This window comes from Anolis sagrei, chromosome 3, assembly GCF_037176765.1.
Source record: "Anolis sagrei isolate rAnoSag1 chromosome 3, rAnoSag1.mat, whole genome shotgun sequence".
Taxonomy (NCBI): Eukaryota; Metazoa; Chordata; class Lepidosauria; order Squamata; family Dactyloidae; genus Anolis; species Anolis sagrei.
The window spans coordinates 218267859-218290151 of record NC_090023.1 but is presented as its reverse complement, the minus strand read 5'-3'; the positions used below and the strand labels follow the sequence as shown (position 1 = coordinate 218290151).

Sequence of the window (22293 nt, the reverse complement as noted above, 5' to 3'; positions counted from 1 at the left end):
ACCATAGAAACCTGCCTTATATCAAGTGAGATCATGGATCCATTAGCCGAGTACCATCAAATTTGATTGGCAGCTTGGGAGGGTTTCAGGCAAGATTCTTCCCCATTCTTATCTAGAGACTTCTGCTATTTCCAACACTAGAAGCTGCTTAGCTTCTAAAGGCCTCATCACACTAGAGAAAAAATCCACTTAAAATCCGGTTTCTGGAGCCTTTAACAGCCTCACTAAACTACAAACCCCAGAATTCTGCAGAAGGCAGAAACCGGATATTAAGTGGATTTTTCTCTCTAGTGTGATGAAGTGGAAAATGAGATCATAAGGTTAGTAAAGGTTTTCCCCTGACATTAGGTCCAGTCGTGACCGACTCTGGGGGTTGGTGCTCATCTCCATTTCTAAGAGCCAGCATTGTCCACAGACACCTCCAAGGTCATGAGGCCAGCATGACTGCATGGAGCGCTGTTACCTTCCCGCCGGAGCAGTACCTATTGAGCTACTCACATTTGCATGTTTTTGAACTTCTAGGTTGGCAGAAGCTGGGGCTAACATGCATATTCAAAATTGTATGATGCAGGCTGATCTGGTCTGACCAACCTCTCAACCTCCAACCTCCTCAGACATTGTGACACCTACTTGTACATATTGGAGTGATTGCAGCTGTAGGCCAACATATCTAAAAGTTACCAGATTTTTGAGGGGGTGGATAAGGGGAAAAGATGGACAAAATTATTCCAAACTCTCTCTTGTTCTCACCAGCATAAGCTCGAGCCTTGGTCTTTGCAGCACGTGTGGCCTGTGACATTGGGCGGGTTTTCACCATCAGGTGTTTGGTAGTGAGAGCATCCCGAGCTGTGGTAAGAAAAAAAAAACCCAGGCATTATACCAAGAAGTAGGCTAAGCATGGCTCTTGCATTTCTTTCCCAGTGAACAGGCATCAGACAGACAGATACCAAAGTCCCAAAAAGGGTGCCCAGCAGACGCCAAGGCAAACTGTGCTTAGAAACAGGCCATACCTGTGATGGGGCTGGAAAAGATGCCCAGTGCATGCGTGTCATCTACCCATTTAATGTCAAAGCCTTTCTTCCTGGCAAGGGAGAAAAGAAAAAGGTATCACAGCATTTCTGTGTGAAAATGCAATTTTGTGCAGTCCCGAGAAAAGCTCAAAAAACATGCAAAACTCAAGAAGCATTTTATGTTCCCTCTCAAATTCTCACTAAAAGGACACCTGGTGTTATTATTCCCAAAACATGGAGAAGCAGCAACAGAACCAGTACAAACACAAGCATTTTTGGATCAAGGCTGGTGCTTGATCTGGATTGTGGGATGTCTCCAGAGTAGTGCTGCTCAGTGAGCTGGAGCAATGGGAGTCACCCTAACAGCAAAGCCTTGGGAGTATTTAAGTAGGCAGGCCCAGAAAAATGAAGGCTCAGAGTGAGGGCAAGTGCCATGTGCTCTGTTGCCAACCCTGACCTCAACCTCAGCATTAAAAGAGAATGGCAGTGTAGGGGAACGGTGCAGTAAAACCTGCTCACAGGTAACTGCAGAAGACACGCATCAGGTCCTCTGTACGGAACTCAGCTGGGAAGTCGTAGATCTCAATGACGTGTGGCAGCTCAGAGTCGCTCAAATCCAGGTCTGCTGGAGTGTAGTTATAGTAGTCAAACCGTGGCTCCTGCAAATCTGTAGTGGCTGGGGTGCAGGCAGACAGCTGAAAAAGGGGGCAAGGAACAATAGTCAGCCCAGTGTGCAGGTTACCGATCAGAAGGCTCGTTTCACACTTTCCCTAAAAGTAGTCAAACCATCAAGGGCCCCTGATCTTACCTCAACAAAATGATCTTCTCCCCTCCCCTAATTCTCACATGACAGGTAATACACATTTCGTCTGACTGCCAAGCGCCTTGGCGTGCCCCAGCCCCTGGGCCTGCTAGCAGTCTGGGAGCGGGTGCACTGCCTGATTGATGGAGCCGTGGGCTCATGCTCTGGAGAAGGATTGATGGCCCAGGGGAGATTGGGAGTTATTGATCAGGTGCCTCCTGCTGCTTGCATACGTCCCTCATTAAGCATTTGCCTCTGCTGTTTTCCCAAGTCTAGGGAGGTGGCTCCCTCAGACTATCTGGGGGAGACAAGATTAGGTCCTTGCTCTCAGGATCCAAGAGTCAAGGGAATTTGCTGGGGTCTTGCTCCTAGCCTTTATGCATATTGATCCTTCAACACAATGCACAGCAGGGAATTAGTAGCACCAAAACTGATTCTCGAAGACAGCTGCAAACCTCAGCTTACATAACCAGTAATTATCTGGACAAAAGCAGAAAAATTAACATAGATAAGGGAATGGAGATGAATTGACAGGTGGGACCCAACCTGAGAGAAATAATGGCCATATGGAGTAAACCTGGACACAATTATTCCACAAGGATAAGCTACTGTGCAAACAGATTCCAAACCTGAGAATACATTAACACATTAATGCATATCAATAACCGGTAATGATATAAACTATTCAGAGGGGTGTGTACATGAGCTCTAAAGTAGGTTCAGAAAGTGCTAGGGTACACTCCAGTATCATGGTTCCCAACTCCAGCAGTTGTTTGACTGCTTGTGGATGGGAAAGAATGGAAGCATGAAGTAAGCCAGCTCTAGTAACAACTCCCAAGGGAAATTAGTTTTTTGGCAATTACTGCAGGGTGTTCCATGTGCAGTTGCCCATGAAAAATACTCAGAAGATACAGCTCGTGAAATATGTCACAACCAGAATAGGCTTTGGCGTCTGCTTTTTTGATCACATTATGTCTGTCTTGTTTAAAATATACCTGATTCTGGTTTGTTTCTAGGCGCACCCCAAGGTTCTGTTTATAGTACTCCAAAAGTTCAAAATGGCTTGCAAACAGAATTCTTGAAGGGTTATGACCTGAACCTGAAATTGTCTGTCAGTTGTGGTTATCTTCTGAGGGACCTACTTTGTACTATCCTACAAAAATTGAAGGCTGATGAAGAAGTGGAATGAGGTGTTTTCAGCTACAGCACCACTGGAGATTAGACTGCTCTGTTCAGTATCATCGTTTGGACAAGTAGTTCCAATATATTAATTCCGTGGATCTATTCTATTTTGCCTTTTAAAGTGTTCTCCACTTGACAGTGATTAAATTTGATTTGTCACACACCATGTTGGGATACTTGTAGAGCAGGGATAGGGAATTACAGAGGGCTTCGGGGCCATTTTGCCCATGAGAGGCACAGCCTTTCTTGGCACGAGTATAGGTGCCATCACACCATTTCCTTTTCCTGATAGTTTTTAGGATTGGAGGGGGAAGGGAGTCAAACTGCCATGTTTTACTATTTGCTTTTATTATTATTTTGAATGCATTTTTGAGCTGAAGTGTTTTTTAAATGGGTGGTCTGTGGGCCTCAGATGTTCCCAAGTAGTTTGGGGTTGGGTGCTGCCTGCAGATCACACTTCCCCCACTACTGTGTAACATGAGGATAAAGAACCACTTTCAGTTTGGGGGTCAAATCTAACTTCAGAGGAGCTTCCCAGGAGGGGAGGTGGCATTCTGGTGGTGGCTGGAACACAAAGGCAAAATACCCCCAAATGCTAGCTTCTGCCAGCAACTACATTCCATCCATTCAGAATGGGGAAAATGGTCCATATAACAGCTGGGAAAGTACCAAGTGAAAGTGTCAATAAAGAAAATGCCATAGCTATTTTGGAATCTCGGGATGGCCAGATTGAACTTCAGGGTCTGAGGATCCCCACCCCTGCTATAAAGCAATGTAAACATATTTTAATAAACAAGTACACTATTGTTCCTATTCACAACAGAACTGCACTGCTTGCCATGGTCATCTTGGTCCCCAAAAGCTGATGCGATGGCTGCCCCGGCAGAAAAGATATTGGGGTTCTCTCTAGCAATACTCCAAAATGTTGGCAGAGAAATAATGGCCTTTCACCCCATATGTGCACCTGAAAGACCCAATGGGCAACACTCTCTACCTTGGCCTAACCATGCAGCCCTGCTCCAAAGGGATGGCTTGATGAACCTTCAACCTCTAAGCCTGCCTAGTCACCCATGGCTACATGGAGAGAGATTGATTGCTGGATGCTGGGCCCAGCTGTCAGTGATTTGTGCAGAGACAGACCGCTCACGCTGGGTCCCTAAGCTGCACAGATCAGCACACGTTGCGTTGGCAAGGGAGTCTATAATTCAGGCAGACTCCTGTCTGCTTCCCCAAGTACCCAGGACCAGCGTAAGCCAGGGCTGTCCATGGAGAGTATATAAATTCCAGCCACTTCAGTCAATAAGAGATGGTAATTCAGATAAGGAAGGTAAATTTGTGGGTGAGTCAGAGCCTGGTAGAATAAAAGGGGGAAAGAATGAAGTTATAGCAAGAAAGGCAGGAAGAAATGCGTGTCTCAATGGGTTAAACAGAGGCCAAGTATGAACCAGAGCATTTGGAACCCAGGTCCAGCAGAATCAGACCTGCGGGAGCAGGGACCTTATAATGCTCAATGGTGTGGCAGAATACCAGACAGCATGGAGAGAGCACACTGCTTGAGCACCTTGCCCTTCACAAACCACTAAACCCAGCAGAAGAAACGCCAACAGAAAGGGAATGCTGGCTTAGTGCAGAGGGCAACAGATCCAAGCATTGCAGTTCACCACACACACAAATTGGAATTTGTCTACAGAGCCCACAGACAGGGGAAGGAGGGGAAGCGCTTCTTAAAACTTGGTGTGCTCTGCGCAATTTTAGTCTATGCAGCTTTGATGTGCAAGATTGCATCAAGTAATGCAATGGGGCGCATGGCATCATGTTATTGCAAGTATGTTTGCAACGATCTGCACACCACTGAGAGGGCAAGCCCATTAAAAGCTGGAGTTTCCTGTCTTGGGTTGCTTACAGGAACCGTGCCCCCTAAGCGCTGCATTAACACAGTCCCAGCCTCCTGTTCACAGTCTCCTTCCCAGAGATCGCTAATGTTCAAGGCTTGTCCTGTGCTGGGAAAGGCTTTGCCAGCGGATACACAGGCAGCAAGGAGCAAAAGGACACAGGAAATGAAGACTGTCTGCTACGGCTCAACGCTCTCCAAGATTTATCCGTGACGGTACATGTTCCAAGCAAGCGGGGCAGCATGCTGACTGCTGCTCGTTTCCTTAGCATTCATGACAGAGAAGACAGCCAACAAAAGACAGGGTGCCGATGACAGGTTTTGGACAAGCCCCATTCCCATGAGAAGACCATCTCGCCAAGAGACATAAATGCACAACCTCCAAATTCCCAGTGTATTAATTCTGCATGCACTGAGGGCTGGGAGGTTTCAGCCTCCCAAAACAGGCAGAGTTTACCAAAAACGATTTCCCATGATACACTATATTTCCATGGATGACGGCAGTTTCTATGGTTAACTGAAAGAATTACATGGATGCGTAAGTCTGTAAAGACAACCATATTCTTTGATGGTGCCAAACATACAAATACAAACATTAGCTGTTATAGATTAATTTTTTTGGTTCTGACTTGGGAGAAATAATATCTTTTTGAATGAGGGGGATACAAAGTTATTTTCTAATTAGACTGAAAGATAAAGGGCTGGATTGGATGGTCCGCAAATAAATAGAACTGCTCCTGTCTCAGACTTGTGTAGACATGCCTGCTGACAGCCAAAGCATAAACCCATTCAGAACACCTCCTCTGGCATGAATACGGCAACATCTTCTGGCTGTCCTACTAATTCCCATTTTCACAGACTCCTAACCTTAATACACAAGCCCTTATACAACATAAGTCACACTGACCTTATTGTGAGGGACTAGGTTAAGTTTTTCATTTTCATGGAGCAAGTAATAGCAAAGACACAACTTTATTTAGACGTGATTTGTTTTCTCAAGATTGCCATTTCCCCCTCTATTTTTAACAGCATCTTCTTCTTTTTAAAACACAAATGGGTTATGCATAAGTGCATACTGACATCAACACAGTGACTATGTTACAGCTGCAAAAAAAGCTCATACCCTGGATTTTGCTGGAAGCCTGCTTGCAAATTTTCATTACCACCTTTTTCTGAATACTCAAAAATCTTCTGATATCCAACTTCCTGGTGTACATGCAGTTAAAAGAGAAGGGTTTTAACCCAAGTAGAGCACTTCCCCCTGCTAATTTATAAAACTCCTTTGAATAATCCACTGTAGGACAGAAGTAGGTTGACCCACAATAATGGTTTATCACATAATGAATATTGTTGCAGATTCTGGTGTAACTAAAAGAGGAAATGCACTCTTTATTAGAGTAATTCCCCACTGGCAGCTTTTAATGTTTTTTTTTATTTTTCTGCATCTTCTGATGCTGGTTTTTTATGGGAGGTAAGAATGCCGCCTACTCCACATCCCCAGATCTGTCACAGTTTGCAACCCAAGTCCTGTTTTATCCACACAAAATCTTGTACCTCATTAAAGAAGTACAAGCTTTGGTATAATTGGTCTTGACAAAAATCTTGTGCTGTTCCTCTTCCTGGCTACTGTCCTTTCTTCTCTTTCATTATCAAAATACTTTTCTTCTTTAAGCTGAATTTCTAGCACAACCCCCTTTTGCCAGGACATGCTTAAACTACATTGTCTAATTTCTCTTACAAGAAAGAAAATCTACCGACTTCATGAACACAGAGCTCAGCTTTTGCTCAACAAGCTGACTCAAAGTTCACCAACTTGGATGGATGAGAGAATCAAATCTAGCCAAAAAAAAAAAAAAAAAAAAGGATCCTGAATACATGTACCTATATAAAAGCAGTTGTATGCGCCTCAGTGTTTATGAAGAATGGCATTCACAAAGTTGTTCCAATGTTGTTGAACTGCAAGTACCAGCAGTTCTAATCAACGAAGCCAATGGCAAAGAATGCTGGGAGTTTAAGTGTAATGACATATGGAGGTCTGCATGATTCCCAGTCATTCATTAATGTAATTATGAGAAAGCATAATAACTATTTTAAGAATACACTGTGTTCATTCTCTGCAACCAGGTAGATAGGTTTTGGAGTTCTACTTAGGATCATGGCCAAATATTAACCACTGCCCAGTGGCATGAAAAAGTCAATTTATATCAGTGACCTTGTTTTGATACTTCTTGCATTACCACGGTAGTTTGAGGCAAAAAAAAAAAAAAAAGATAATACGGACGAGAGCAGAGCCATATAACCCAGAATATCAAAGCAGATAATCTACAATATCTGCTTTGAACTGGATTATTTGAGTCCATATTGCGATATAAACCAATTCAATGTGGATTTTATACAGCTGTGGGGAAGCGGCCTGAGGGAGTAATTTTTCCTTTGTTGCTAACCTGCTTGGACATTTCTTATTGCTAATGGGAGGAAATTGGTCATGTCTGTGCACTTTGATTTCTTTGACTGCTTCTGCATTTTATATGGTGCTTGGAAGTCCATCTTCTACTGGCTCTAACCTTGGAAGGACATGCCCCATATAACCAGTTCTGGGGAATTTGACTGCTGGGTATCTTTGGGAGCCCAATTCTACCACTGGCTGTGAAGAGATGCTGGATCCCATCAGCAAAAGTGCTGGGATGTTTTCTTGCGGTGTACCATCTGCATCATCTATAAAGCTTATCTTGTAACAGTAACTTGTGTCAGAATTTGGCAGCAAAAGAACTCTTGGGGAGGCCTGGAAGTACACCCAGTTCTGGAACAGAACAAGGAGGGAGACGCATCTTGACATGGGGATAGGTAGATGTACATAGGGGAGAAAGAGTATAAGATTTGTTCCAGGACAACAAAGGACAATGACACTGCTAAAATAGAGTATTGTGTGACATGAATACTGGTCTAGATATTCTGTAAATCTGACTTCCCTGCAGATTGTTGGGCTACAAGTCTAACCATCTCCAGCAAGGTGATCACGCATGATGAGGGATAATGGGCACTATAATCCAACACACTGGGAGAGCAGTAGATTGGGGAAGCCTGACCTAAACAAATGCCCTCACATATTCTTGTATGATTCTGACAAAACACTTCTGAGAAAACGACAACACAATTATTTTTGTCTTGTTTGAAAGCTTCAAACAAGATCTTGTCTCAACTTTTAAAAGATGAAAAGCAAATTGTCTGGGTCTGTCCTTCACCATTGCAAAGGGAATACTTGGGAGTCTTCCTCAGTAATTAAGTTACTAGTTGTTAGGATGCTGAAGAAATGTGTAAATCATAGTAGGACCCCCTGAAAGTGCCCAAGTCATCTTAAGACCCTTCTAAACTGCCAGATAATCCAGGTTATCAAGGCAATTCCACATTTTTTGTGTGTCAGGAGCAACCTGAGAAACTGCAAGTTGCTTCTGGTGTGAGAGAATTGGCCGTCTGCAAGGATGTTGCCCAGGGGACGCCCGGATGATTTTGATGTTTTATCATCCTTGTGGGAGGCTTCTCTCATGTCCCCGCATGAGGAGCTGGAGCTGATAGAGGGAGCTCATCTGCCTCTCCCCGGATTCGAACCTGCTACCTGTCCTGCCGGCACAGGGTTTAACCCACTGCGCCACCGGGGGCTCCAATTCCACATTGTCTGATATGAACTAATTATCTTAGTCTACACTGCCATATAATCCAGGTCAAAGCAGATAATGTAGATGTTACACAGCTGTGTAAAAGGGACCTGAGTTACCCCTTAGCTTTCCCAAGTCAGCTTGCAGCTCTCATCCGGTTCTTTTTAAAAGTACTGGCCACAGCTACTGCAACTTCACTCTCTGAATTTAGTTGGCTGCACTTTGCTTGGAGAGGTTGCATGTAATATAATTGAAAGGAAATTATCCCTGACTTTCTAAAATTAGTGCTTTTTAATGTCGACAGTTTACTGGTATCAGTAAATCAAGCAAAGACTTGATTTAAAATTTTAAAAGATTGTAAACCACAGAATTCATAATCTTACAAGTTGGTCTGTAGGAACTGAAAATAAAAGTCCCACAAGAGAAGCCGCTTGGAAAATGTACACTGTGAAGGACAACTCCCAGATTCAAAAAGGGCTCTTATTAAGAGACCCTGTGTGCTGCAACAGAGGAAGATAGCTTTTCCAAGAGCTGCACAGGAACACTATGTACATTTAAGTGCAACCATGTGGCTGCACTGCTGCACCAACAAGGCCAGTACAGCAAAGATAGCCATACAGAAAAAGAAATATAAAGACACCGTTTTAAGCTTGACAATCTAAAGCAGTGGTTTCTCAACCTTCCTAATGCTGCGACCCCTTAATACAGTTCCTCATGTTCTGGTGACCCCCAACCATAAAATTATTCTCGTTACTTCTTCATAACTGTCATTTTGCTACTGTTATAAATCGTAATGTAAATATCTGATATGCAGGATGTATTTTTGTTCACTGGACCAAATTTGGAACAAATATCTGATATGCCCAAATTTGAACACTGGTGGGGATGGGTGGGGGGTGGGGATTGATTTTGTCATTTGGGAGTTGCAGTTGCTGGGATTTCTAGTTCACCTACAATCAAAGAGCATTCTGAACTCCACCAACGATGGAATTGAACCAAAGAGGTACACAGAACTCCCATGACCAACAGAAAATACTGGAAGGGTTTGGTGGGCACTGACCTTGAGTTTTAGAGTTGTAGTTCACCTACATTTAGAAAGCACTGTGGACTCAAACAATGATGGATCTGGATCAAACTTGGCATGAATCCTCAATATGCCCAAACATCAACATTGGTCGAGTTTGTGGAAAACAGACCTTGAAATTTGGGAGTTGTAGTTGCTGGGATTTATAGTTCACCTACAATCAAAGAGCATTCTGAACCACCAACGACAGAATTGGGCCAAACTTCCCACACAGAACCCCCATGACCAACAGAAAATACTGTGTTTTCTGATGGTCTTTAGCGACCCCTCTGACATCGCCTTGCAACCTTCCAGGGGTCCTGACCTCCGAGCTGAGAAATGCTGATCTAAACCATTCCCTCCTGGCCCTTTCCTGGTGTCTCCCGGCATGCAAATAATTCTCCTCTCCCCATCTCACTCCAAAGTGCTTCGTAAAGCATCAGAGTCATGGAGCTCTGTGAAATGGGAATGTCACCTCTGCAAAATTTTTCCTTATACAGGACATGGTTGCCTTGATATATAGGAACAACACCATCAAGAGGAAACACATGTGTAATGAAATGCACATGCAAGGACAGTCATTTGTGTGTGTGTGGAGTGGGGTGATAGAAATCTAATTCTTTCTTCAACAAGACAGAGTTGTCCCCTACTGAAGGTATTATGAATGGTAGATGGTTCCCTTGTGCCAAGTGCACAATCTGGTCTGGATTCTGAATTGAAAGTTACCTATCTAGAAGTTGGGGGTGGGGGCATTCATTTCCACGCCATTACTGCCTGGAATAAGCAGCAGTGAACCCAAAGTCAGTTCCTGTAAAAGCCGCCCCCATGGAGTTTTAACAGCCTCCATTACCAAGAGTTTAGGATGGTTTATGAGCTAACCCTTAGTAATGAGCCTGCTTAGTTAATTTCAATGGATCACAGGAACTATTAGCAAGCTTAATCCATTGAGATAAACCCGAGTCCTATGCAGGCCTGCATGCACTTTGCTACAATATTAGGATACTTTGTTACTTTAGGTACCTTTGTGTCACTCCAAAAGTACAGGGTTTACGGTATTGATTTAAGCTTTAATAAGGGGCCATCCAGCCGACATAGAGATTTCCTCGTAAACCGAAGGGAAGTCTGCGCATTCCCCATACTGAGCTTCTTATGGCAATCCGTTCAAACACTACCATTGCAAGACACTACACTAACAAGCCGGAACCAATTAAAAAGCTGCCATTTCCATGAAACTTCACGGTATGTCTCTCCACGCCTGGCGGTCATCATGATGGCTTTCCTCCATAGCAAAGCCGGCACTAGGCATAGCACTTCCGCCTGCTTTATTGCATACATTTTATATACTGTCAACTGAATATATTTCTCACTTCTGCAACAGAGAAATGGTTGTGATGTGTTTAGCAAGCATTAGGGAACCCAGCTTGCTTTGGATGTCCTTAGCCCATGCTTCCTCAGCTAGGAGTTGTGTTTATTTATTTACCATATTTATATCCCGCTTTCTCTCACTCCAAAGGAGACTCAAAGCGGCTCACAATATGGCAAAATTCAATGCTGCATATACAAACAGGTAAAAATACAATATATCTACGTATATAATAAAAGTCAGCGTTTGTATATATGTAGGTAGTAGCAGCTTTCCAAAGGCCACTGCAACCCCCATGAACGACGGACCTAGATCAAACTTGGCACACAGACCCCCAATGACTTAGTGTACGTCCTGGTGCAGTTTGGGGGATGATGGACCACGGATGATGGGATTTGCAGTTCTTTCCATTTCTTTGGCTCCCACCGACCACTGTGACCTCCACTGATGATGGATCAGGAGCACACAGACTCCCATGACCCACTTTACATCCCGGTGCTGTTGGGAGGAGAATGGACCACAGATAAGATCTGCAGTACCTTCACTCACTTCCAGAGACCACTGCAACACCCAAGAATGACGGGACTGCACCAAACTTAGCACACAGAACCCCCATGACCCACTTTACGTCCTGTGGCAGATAGGGGGAGGATGGACCATGGATGATAGGATTTGCAGTACCACCACCCATTTCTCCTTCCGCAGACCACTGCGACCCCCATGAATGAGAAATCTAGATCAAACTTGGCACACATACCCCCATGACCCACTTTACATCCTACTGTAGATTGCAGGAGGATGACCCATAGATTATGGGATTTGCAGTGCCTTCACTCAATTTGGCTCCCAAAGACCACTGTGACCCCAACAAAGGAGGGACCTGGACCAAACTTGGCACATACACATACAATGACCCACCTCACATCCTGGTGAAATTTAAGGATTGATGGACCGTGGATGATGACATATGCAGTACTTTCAATCACTTCAGTAACCACACACCACTGTGACTCACACCAATGACAGATCAGGATCAAACTTGGCACACAGACCCCCAAAGACCAACTTTACGTTCTGGAGTGGTCTGGGGGTGGATGGACCATGGATGATGGGATTTACAGTACTTTCAATCGCTTTGGCTATCACACACCACTGCGACCCCCACCAATGATGGATGAGGACCAAACATGGCATACAGAGTCCCCATAACCCACTTTGCCTCCTATTGCAGTTTGAACAAGGATGGACCATGGATGATGGGATTTGCAGTACCATCACTCACTTCCAGTACCACTGTGATTGCCTTGAAGGATGGACCTGGATCACACTTGGCAAACAGACACTCTATGAAACACTTTGCAGGAGGATGGACCACAGATGATGGGATTTGCAGTACCTTCACCTGATTTGCCTCCCACAGACCTCTGCTATCCCAATGATTGAGAGACTTGAACCAAATTTGGCACACAGACACCCCATGATGCACTTCATATTATGGTGAAGTTTGGGGGGGAGGATGGACCACGGATAATGGGATTTGCAGTACCTTCACCTGATTCACCTCTCACAGACCACTGCTGCCTCCATGATAGAAGGACCTGGACCAAACTTGGTACATAGGTTTCCCATGACACACCTTGTATTGTGGTGAAGTTTGGGGGAGGACGGACCGTGGATGATGGGATTTGCAGTACTTTCAATGACTTCAGCTCCCACAGAGAACTGTGACTCACACCAACAACAGATCAGCACACAGACCCCCCTCCCCATCTACTTTACGTCCTGGTGCAGTTTGGGGGAGAAGGTACCACTGTGATCCCCATGAATGATGGACATGGACCATATTTGGCACACAGACACCCCCCCCCCATGACCCACTTTACGTCCTGGTGCTGATAGGGGAGGATAGACCATGGATGATTGGATTTGCAGTACCTTCACCCGATTCAGCTCCAACTTCAAGAGACCACTGAGACCCACACAAATGATGGACCTGGATAAAACTTGGCACACAGAATCCCCATGATCAACAGAACATACTGGAGAAGTTTGGGGGACATCAACATTGCTTTTTGGGAGTTATAGTTCATCTGCATCCAGAGAAACTGACCACAACCGACAATGGACCAGTACCAAACTTAGCACAGAGAAACCCTATGACCAACTGAACATACTGCAGGGGTTTGTGGGCAATGACCTTGGCTTCAAGAGTTGTAGTTCACCCTTATCCAGAGAGCACTGAGCCCAGCCAATGTCAGATCTAGACCAAACTTGGCAGACAGTCCCAGAGTGGAACATTGTGCATACAGGTGCACAGGGAGTGGGGGTGATTGACCTTGGCTCTGGAAGTTGTAGTTCACCCTTCTCCAGAGAGTACTGAACCCAGCCAACATCAGATCTGGACCAAACACAGACCCAACATGGCCAACTTTGGGTACAGGCGGGGTTTGGGGAGGATTGACACATGAATTTGGGAATTGTAGTTCACGCACATCCTTATGCATTTTCCAATGGGAGTAATCATTAAAAAATAAAATAAAAGGCGGTGTTTTTCCTAATGAATAGTGTTACACATTAACAAACTGATAATACCGAATGCCCCCCAAAACAAACAATGCCCTCTTCTAAGTAACCCAGGCACTGCCGGGTCCCCAAGCTAGTAATATATATATGCTGGTTATTTATTGCACTTATCCAAACACCTGCTTGCACAGCCAGGTCTTTACCCTTTTCCTGAAAACCAGGAAGGAGGGGATCAGTCTGATTTCACCGGGGAGGGAATTCCACAAATGTCTCTCATTCCTACCAGTCGCACTTGTGATGGGGGCAGGACAGAGAGCAGAGCCTCCCTGGCAGATCTTACTGCTCTCACCGGTTCATAGGGAGAGATACATTTGGACAGGTAAGTTGGGCCGGAATCATTTAGGGTTTTATAGGTTAAAGTCAGCACTTTGAATTATGTTCAGTAGTAGACTGGCATCCAATGGAGCTGACATAATAGGGGGGTTGTACGCTCACTGTACATCAATCCAGTAAGTAATCTGGATGCCACCCATTGGACTACTTGAAGCTTCCAAACAGTCACGTAGAGCATGTTGCAGTAGTCTATTCGAGATGTGACAAGAGCATGGACTACCACGGCCAATTCTGACTTCCCAAGGTAAGGGCGCAACTGGCGCACAAGTGCCACCACCGAAACCTGGGTATCCAAACTCAGTGATGAGTCCAGGAGCATTTCTAAGCTGTGGACTGGTGTCTTCAGGGGGACTGTAACCTCATCTGGCACAGAATGTAATCCTTTACCCTATTTGGTCTTTCAACTGACCAGGAGTATCTCTGTCTTGTGCTGGAGAGTTTTACCAACTAGCCACACAAGCTGCAAACCAACATTTTCCTTTTACCTGCTCACTGATTTTCTTGCAGAACACACGTAATTTTCTGCCCATTATTTTAAAAGGAGCAGAAATCAGCACAGGACAGGCCTATGCAATAGGTAGGTTTATGAAGCTACCCCATTCTACATTCTCATTATAACTTTTAAAAAACACATTATTAGTCTTCAAAGCAATGAAGAGTTCCAAAATATATGTGGTGGATTTTGTTAAATGTTCAGAATGCTCAGACTGGAATGTAGCCAAGGCTTTCATTGGTGCAATATGCGCTAAGAGGGATGTCTGATTCTGCAGTTTTTTGTTTGCTTCCTAGGACTGCAAGTCACCAAAACCTTGTACCCATATATCCTCTCTATTTGCCTCTTTCTCATCAGCCACAAAAATAATACAATTATTGTGTGTGCACACACAGAGAGACAATAAAACCTAACAGCATTATCATAATGGATGCATTTTGAAATATTTTCAGTTTCTCCTGAAAATTGAGGGAGGGTGTGTGTGTGTATTCAAAAAAAGAAAAAAATGAATTCTAGCTTCACTGCTTTTGGTATGATCTGCCAAGAAAGAAAAAGAGACAGACAGAGGCAGAACCAAAAACCACATAATATAGACATTGCGGACAAAAAAAGGCTGGCTCCAGGCTGCGCTAACTGCTTAGGACCTTAAAAGTAAACTACATTAGCCCCAAACTGGAATATGCCACATGCTCCCAACATACACACCACTCCTACTACTATAACCAATGGACCTCTACTCTAGAAGTGATCTGCATACAGTACTCACCCCTTCCAGCAAACGTGGATTCAGGCATTCACCATCATCACTAAACAGAGCATCCCAGCTCTCATCAGCCATGTTGTCATCCTCATGACCGGCACAGGTTCTAGTAGGTTCTTCCCATCTGGATGGCGTTTTCTGTTCAACTTCTCCTTCTGCCTCAGCATTGGGTGGATGCTTTAACCTCATGAGCACATCCCCATGGGTCGTTTGTTCCAAAGAGGTGTCACTTACAGGTGGCCTTTCTCTAGGCAAGATGTTCTCTGAAGAACAAGCCATCTTCTCAGAGGCATATTCCAGGACCTGGCAGGCAACCTCTTGAGAAGAACTGATGGATGCAGTATTGTCTCTGCCCTCAGTGTTTTGATCTCCCAAGTCCAAACAAACATCTCCCATCAACTGTGCAACCTCAGAAATATCAACTTCACACTTAGAGGCAGGATTGGAGAAGCTGCTTTCTTCCCCATCTTTACCGCTACACACATGTCCTGTTTGATCCTCTGCTGTATGGAGGAGACAGTAGGGTAGAGCATCTAATCTTCCACAGGGCCTGTCTGAACAACCATGGCCTACTGCCCCACCTGAGCTACCTTGAAAAGCTTTATATGAACTCTCCTTTAGGCTCCCTGTCATAACATTCCCATCCCAGTAGCAAGACCCATGTTCCAGGCTCACTCCTTTCTGCTCAGACATGTGTTTGGCTGCCTGACTAGACATATTACTCTCATGCCTTTCTCCATTTTCTAGTGTGCAATGCACATTTGTTTGTGCCTGTTCAACAACATCTTTGGTTTTACTGTCTTCCTTTGGTTCTGTCTGCTCTGAAAGTTGGTTGTGAGTGTATTCTAGGGCACTCCCACCACTCATTTTGGTCTGACTGGAGTTGTTCTCATCTAGGCATTGAAATTGATCACATCCAGCCCCCTCCGTGGAAGCCAGAGTGCTCTCATAAATGTGCTCCAGGAGGCTACTCTTGCCTATTGCTGCCTGACCGGACTGTCTTTCACTTGTAAACATTGGTGAGCCATCCTTCTGTGTTTCTGTTCTATCTGGAACCTTATTGCTTCCATTTTCACATATGCCACCCTGTCTTATTCCAGTTGGTTCTGATTCACCTTTGAGTACAGACTCCATTATGTTATCAATGCTAGCCATCACACTCACTTCACTCACCTGTCTCTGATCCATGAGCTCTGACCCACTGCTGTATAATTGCGCACTTCTCTCACTCAGCCCTGCCTGGTCTGGGAGGAGTGCTCCTGACTGCTTGATCCTGCCAAGGGTGTGAGTTCTTTGCAAAGAAAAGGGGTCCTGATCTGCTGATGGAACAGAGTGAGCTTGTCCCAAAGTGCAAACTACATCAGTCTGACCTACCTGAAGGTGGAGATCCTCCAGCTGCTCTAGGCCTTTAGCATTGGGTGCAGTGGAACACTCCAAAGGTGTCTCCACCCCACTGTTGGGCAGTGATATGGATGCTGGGTCTAGGAGGTTGCAGAGAGGCCAGGATTGAGGAAATTCTGGCTTCTGTTGGGAACTCAGCCTCTTCTCTTTGTGTACCTTTGGGCTTGGGTTGCTTTGGCAGAATGCATTGTCATTATTCCAGTCAAGAGGCAAATTTTCTCTCACTTGCCTAGGGGAACCAATTCTTTCTTGACTACTGTGAAGAAGGTTTCTTCCAGTTCTGGCACTCTTCCCTGGCTTACACTTTTTAATGCTCTCTTTCCCTGTGGTGCAATGGCTTTCCTCCTGTCCACATTTGGTGCCAGTCTTTGAGACCGCCATATCCCGCCGTGCCCTGGGAACATACAAGGCCATATCCGGTTTCTTGGGCCGTGGCCGTGTTCTCTCTGCATCAGGCTGCATAGTACTTCCAGCACCTATAAAAGACGAAGGCAATCAGTCCAAGGCTGCAGCACAACATTTCAAGCCTATATGAAGAAGAAGTGTAAACCAAAAGCACAATCTATGTAGAATTTAGTCTGCCTTGGAACAGACCAAGTTCCAAAAGGTACCTCTTCCAAACCAGAACTGCATTGAAAAATGAATAAGACAGAGGCAGAGCTAGCTGAGAAATCAAGTTCCTTTGGGCACGGGACCAGAGTACTGGTGTGCTGACCATTATAATTCTGATTACTTATACCAGCATTATAAGCAACCACAGCTGCATGCATTCAATGATAAGGGAACCCAAATCCTGCATCCAGGGTACAGTTGCTTTGATTTGCTTTATTTGGATTCAGGTTTCCAGTTTTCAAAAGTCACATCAGATTGGAGGGAGGGGGGTTGGAATAAAATGGTACAGATAGAGAGGAGGAGAAAGACCATGAAGACAGTTATTGAATATCCTTTAGAGTCAGACATTGGGGCATAACCAGTTATGGATGAGAAAAAAATAATCGAAAAAATACACACTTGCCTGCGATAATCCTTTATAACTTCCCCACTATCAATGTTTTTTTTACCAAAATGTTTCCAATTTGTTTTCTAAATGTGATGACCAGAAACTTGCTGTAAAAACAACAAAAATAAACAATGCTGCAACAGATTATCTATGATACCTCTCTGAGCTCAAAAACAAGCAATTCTATGCAAGATAATACAACAACAAGGAACTTCTAAACATTCTGTCTTCAAATGTTTTATCTTTAAGTGTATCTATACTTAGAACTTAGAAAGATGTAGAGCAGTGGTTCCCAACCCATGGTCCGTGGACCAACAGTGGCCTCACTGTTACTACACCGTTGCAATGAGAGCGACTAGTCTCGCAAAACTCTCTTATAGTACCGAGGCAACAAGGATGTCGGGAGGGGAGAGGCTGACTACCCACGAAAGATGCGACAACAAGCTCCTGACTGCTTTTTCTCCTTCCTCCTCCTGAAGAGAGTGAATGGAAGCTTGCCCTGGAACCTTGGTGTCTTCGTTTTTAGGTCTGTTCCTGGGGTTCTTTGGGATACTAATTCAGAAAATTGCATCAGCTCAAAATTATTAAATATGGTATTCTGTGGGCGAGCAGATGGTGACTACTGGATGGCATATGTTCTGTATCAGAAACTAGAGCTGAGGTGGCCTATCCAATACAATTTTCTGAATCAGCACCCCAAATAACCAAACCAAACCTAAAGTTGACCAAAACCCGATTCGTAACCCTTTTGGTACTAATGTTGGAGCGTGGTCCTTGGTCAAAGTAGTCCCTGGTCAAAGTGGTCCTTGGTCAAAAAACCACTGGTGTCGAGAAATACCTTGGCATAGTATTTTGACTATTCTTTTGAATCAGCAAACTACCTGTCCACATTTTATACACTTTGCATGAGGTTTGTTGGCATCCAATCCTTTGTAGCTTTCTGTCAGATACAGCCCCAGCAAAAGGACAATCACACCCAAATAAATCACTAAGATTTTGCACTAAGTAAGGAAGGGAATCCTCCTGTTTTATGACATTTTCTTATATTACATCCAAGGTTGGCTTGCTACTTCCCAAAAGTGAAATGGGCAAGTTTCCATTTGCTCTCTCCTGCACACCAGCCTTTTGATCCCACCTGACACAAACTCTAACCAAGCTCCCTTAAGGCTTTTATCTGTTTTGTCTCTATCCTGCAGGGGAACCACAGTAATAGTTGCCACCAAGTCTTCAGAGTGCTTTAAAATTAGAAAAGAGATTGCTATTTCCAAAATGCTGGAACTTCACTCCCAGGCTGACGGTCTAGTTGATAAGTACAGAAATATGTGTGTCCAAACCCAGGAAACATTTGGTTTTCAAGGATAAGAAAGCCGGACAGAATAAGCACAGTTTAGCACAGGTGCAACAACAAATCAAATCAAGACAAGAATTTTAGCCCATATTTGACTCCTAGCTTAAATCTGCAATAGTATCTTCCACTGTCTTAACCCACTGGTCATGGGGTAGGGGGTTTCACTACAAAGTTTTCTTTTATACCCAGATGTCCTAATCTACACCCCACTGAACTAGCAATGGGTTCCTCTCTTTTTGTGGGTGGTAGTGTGAATTTCCACTATCAAAATAAGTCAGGGAGCAAGTCTCTCTTCTACCCACCACCCTTCAATTAACAAGCTAGACCTTCAGCTTAGTCTCTTTCAAGATGACGCTCACATAATGATTGCCTCCCACTTTGAATATGCTATGTGACAGAGGGAATAACACATGCTTTCATGTGATTAGGCAGTTTGGGTGAATTTCTTAACAATTAATAACCATTAGAATTGAGGTCAAAAGATTTCATCCCAATATATGTGTTGATTTGTTTATGTAGGATGTCCATGTTACCATCAAAATGCTGGTTCTTAATAAACATTGTTAAGATAATGATTAGTGTTCGTATGTTTGGCATTTCAATTCCCCAGACTTTAAGAAAGTGGGAAAGTCAGATTTTGTGAGCTTCCTTTCATTGCACAGAGCACTCCTTTCACTGAACAGAACACCCACAAAATGCAGAGCTGCACAAAAGAGCCTGTACTTCTAGGGTAATAAATGATCCAGGTACTTATAAAAATCACAGCTAAGAAGTCCACCATAGTGTTTTGGACACTCTTTCCACCAACTCTAAATATCTGTCTACACTCATGAACAATGAAACCACTATGAGCAAAGAGAGGAGTTGTGCTGTGCTGTGGCATCTTCTTTATGACGGCATTCCCAAAGGATATATGTATAACACGTGCACTATAGATATCCTAAACCAATAAGTACCTAAGAGCTAGTTTTAACTCTTACACACAAACAAGAAAGGATGTGAATAAGCATACCCCATTTCATGTTTGTTGTACTAGTGAAAGTATATAGTACGCATGGTTCAGAAATTAATAAAGCAAGAACAGAGAATGTTGCCCCAAACCTTCCTTGGGTAGATAAGAGGGCTGATGGTGTGCTGTTAACTATGCCTTCCTATGATAAAGAATAATGGGAGGCAGCTAAGTACTAAATCTTCTTTATTTACACTCTCCCACACATACCTCAAACAAGCCCAAAACTAATACATGAAATTAATGTCCCAGGTGTTGTCTCTCACTGCAATCGTAAGGCCTGACTGATAGGTGCTTATGTTTTTGTATCTGCATTAACACTAACCCCAGGCAGCAGCAGCCATCTGATATGTTTTGGGCAATATTTAGGAGAAAAATAAACTCTTAAGATCAGGAGTGGCCATAATGTGGTCTTCCAGATGGTGCTGGACTCTACTTTGAATCAGCCTTAGACAAAACATAATTGAGGGATGGTAGGAGTGCCAACTTAACAGTTCGAAAACATGCAAATATGAGTAGATCAATAGGTACCACTTTGGCAGGAAGGTAACAGTGCTCCATGCAGTCATGCCGGCCACATGACCTTGGAGGTATCTATGGACAATGCTGGCTCTTCGGCTTAGAAATGGAGATGAGCACCAACCCCCAGAGTCGGACATGACTGGACTTAATGTCAGAGGAAAACCATTACCTTAGGAGTTACAGTACAGGACAATATCCTCTCAATTACTGATTTAGAACTAGAAAGAGGAACATCAGACATAATCTGGATTGGCAGATGGCAATAATACTGAATCAACATTCTTATATAGAAAATGCACATATAGAGCAAGCATATGTAACATATGTGGGAAGTAATGCTTTTAGGAAATGGAACAGTTTAATTGCGGAGTTGGGAAAAGGCTGGATATTCAGCCAAGCAGTAATTAAGGTGTTTACCCCATTGAAAAATGTGCAGAAAAAGAGGAGGTGTGCCCTTGGTCAGCCCAGGTATCATCACACCAAAGGACAAACAGAGAATCACAAACATCCAGAAAAATTACAGGAAATAATAATAATAATTATTATTATTATTATTATTTATTTATTTATATCCTGCTCCATCTCCCCCAGGGGGACTCGGGGCGGCTTACATGAGACCAAGCCCAACAGTACAATAAACACAATATTACATAAAAGCATAACAAAACCAGAAAATAAAATACATAAAATGCAAAACCAATATAATAGATGACACAGCAATATAAAATCAAACATTAAAACACGAAGGAATTACACTGAGCAGGGCCAAATTCAAAGATAACATTTTTAAAACACTGGGAGATAGGGCAATGTAGATTGTCAGGGAGGGGGATCCGGGAATGAGGAAGGATTTAATTGCACAAACCATAAAATAAAGTGCTTCTGGGTAACAGGCACTGCTACACTGGATCCAGAGCATGAGCAAAGTTATTTGATCTTATTTTTTAACTCCTCAAGTGTCAGAAGTCCTGGGAATCTTGGCTACACCAAACACATGCTCAGAATGGTACAAGATAGCAAAATCCGCCTGGATGCCAGGTATATCCTATAGCCAGTATGAACAGCTGCTATACACCCAGCTTGTACAAAACACATAGGAAGTAGATGCTCTCTCTCACTGCACCCCAATGAAGGATCTCAGACACATTCTACAGTCGGGGAAATTACTCCCAGATAAATAGCCAAGTTTACACATTCAGCAAGTCGGAGCAGGGCTGAGAAAAGATGATCTTGGTTCTTAAATTTCAAACCCCTTTGGTGACCCAATCTCCTGCCCTTCAAACCCACTATATGCCATTTACCTCCAAAGGATAACAGGGACCCTGGGAAGAATCTGGCAATATCGTTTTGATCTCCAGAGCCCATTTCTTTTGCCAGAGAAAGAAAACACAGCCCAGGAATCCTGACTCTCAGCCCTCCAATGGCGGTTGCCTGGCCACATTCTCTTCCTTTTCTTTGAAACACCTTGACCCTTCCCTCCAAACCCCAAACCACAAAGCCTTCAAGCCTAACCACCACCCAAGGCCCCAGGTACTTGCGGCCCCCACTTGCCAGAGAGATTTATTTCTCATAAGCTTTGGCACAAACAGCAAAGCTGCTATCTGCCAGGCCCCATGCCCCTATAAATATGCATCAGGCCATGTTTATGGAGACGGATGGCTCAGGGTTCTGTCCTGTGGTTGAGGGGAAAGGAAGAGTTGGGGAAGGGTGTGGCCACATGATTAATCACTGCCCACTCTGTTTAGGGGTATTCATCATGGCCCACTGTCAGGTAAATCACTGGAAAAACACCTCTCTAGTAATTAATGGGAAGTGACGGATGGACAGCCCCTGGGCCCATTAATCTGGACCATCAGCAGCAGACCAAGATTATGAATGTC

At 43.9% G+C, this 22293-nt stretch overlaps 1 protein-coding gene across 2 annotated transcripts in view; it reads right to left on the bottom strand.

Annotated features, from left to right (window-relative positions):
- Positions 1-22293, bottom strand: part of R3HCC1L (R3H domain and coiled-coil containing 1 like) — a 49204-nt gene that overhangs the window by 6499 nt on the left and 20412 nt on the right. Inside the window, exons 2-5 of one of the 2 annotated variants that reach the window (XM_060768203.2) lie at positions 15140-17010; positions 1530-1705; positions 1011-1081; positions 751-846 (exon numbers count right to left, since the gene is read on the bottom strand). In XM_060768203.2, the coding sequence (XP_060624186.2) occupies positions 751-846; positions 1011-1081; positions 1530-1705; positions 15140-16996 (2200 nt within the window). In that variant the 5' untranslated portion in view covers positions 16997-17010. The remainder of the gene's footprint in view (positions 1-750; positions 847-1010; positions 1082-1529; positions 1706-15139; positions 17011-22293) is intronic. The other variant, XM_060768204.2, reaches the window with a different exon arrangement.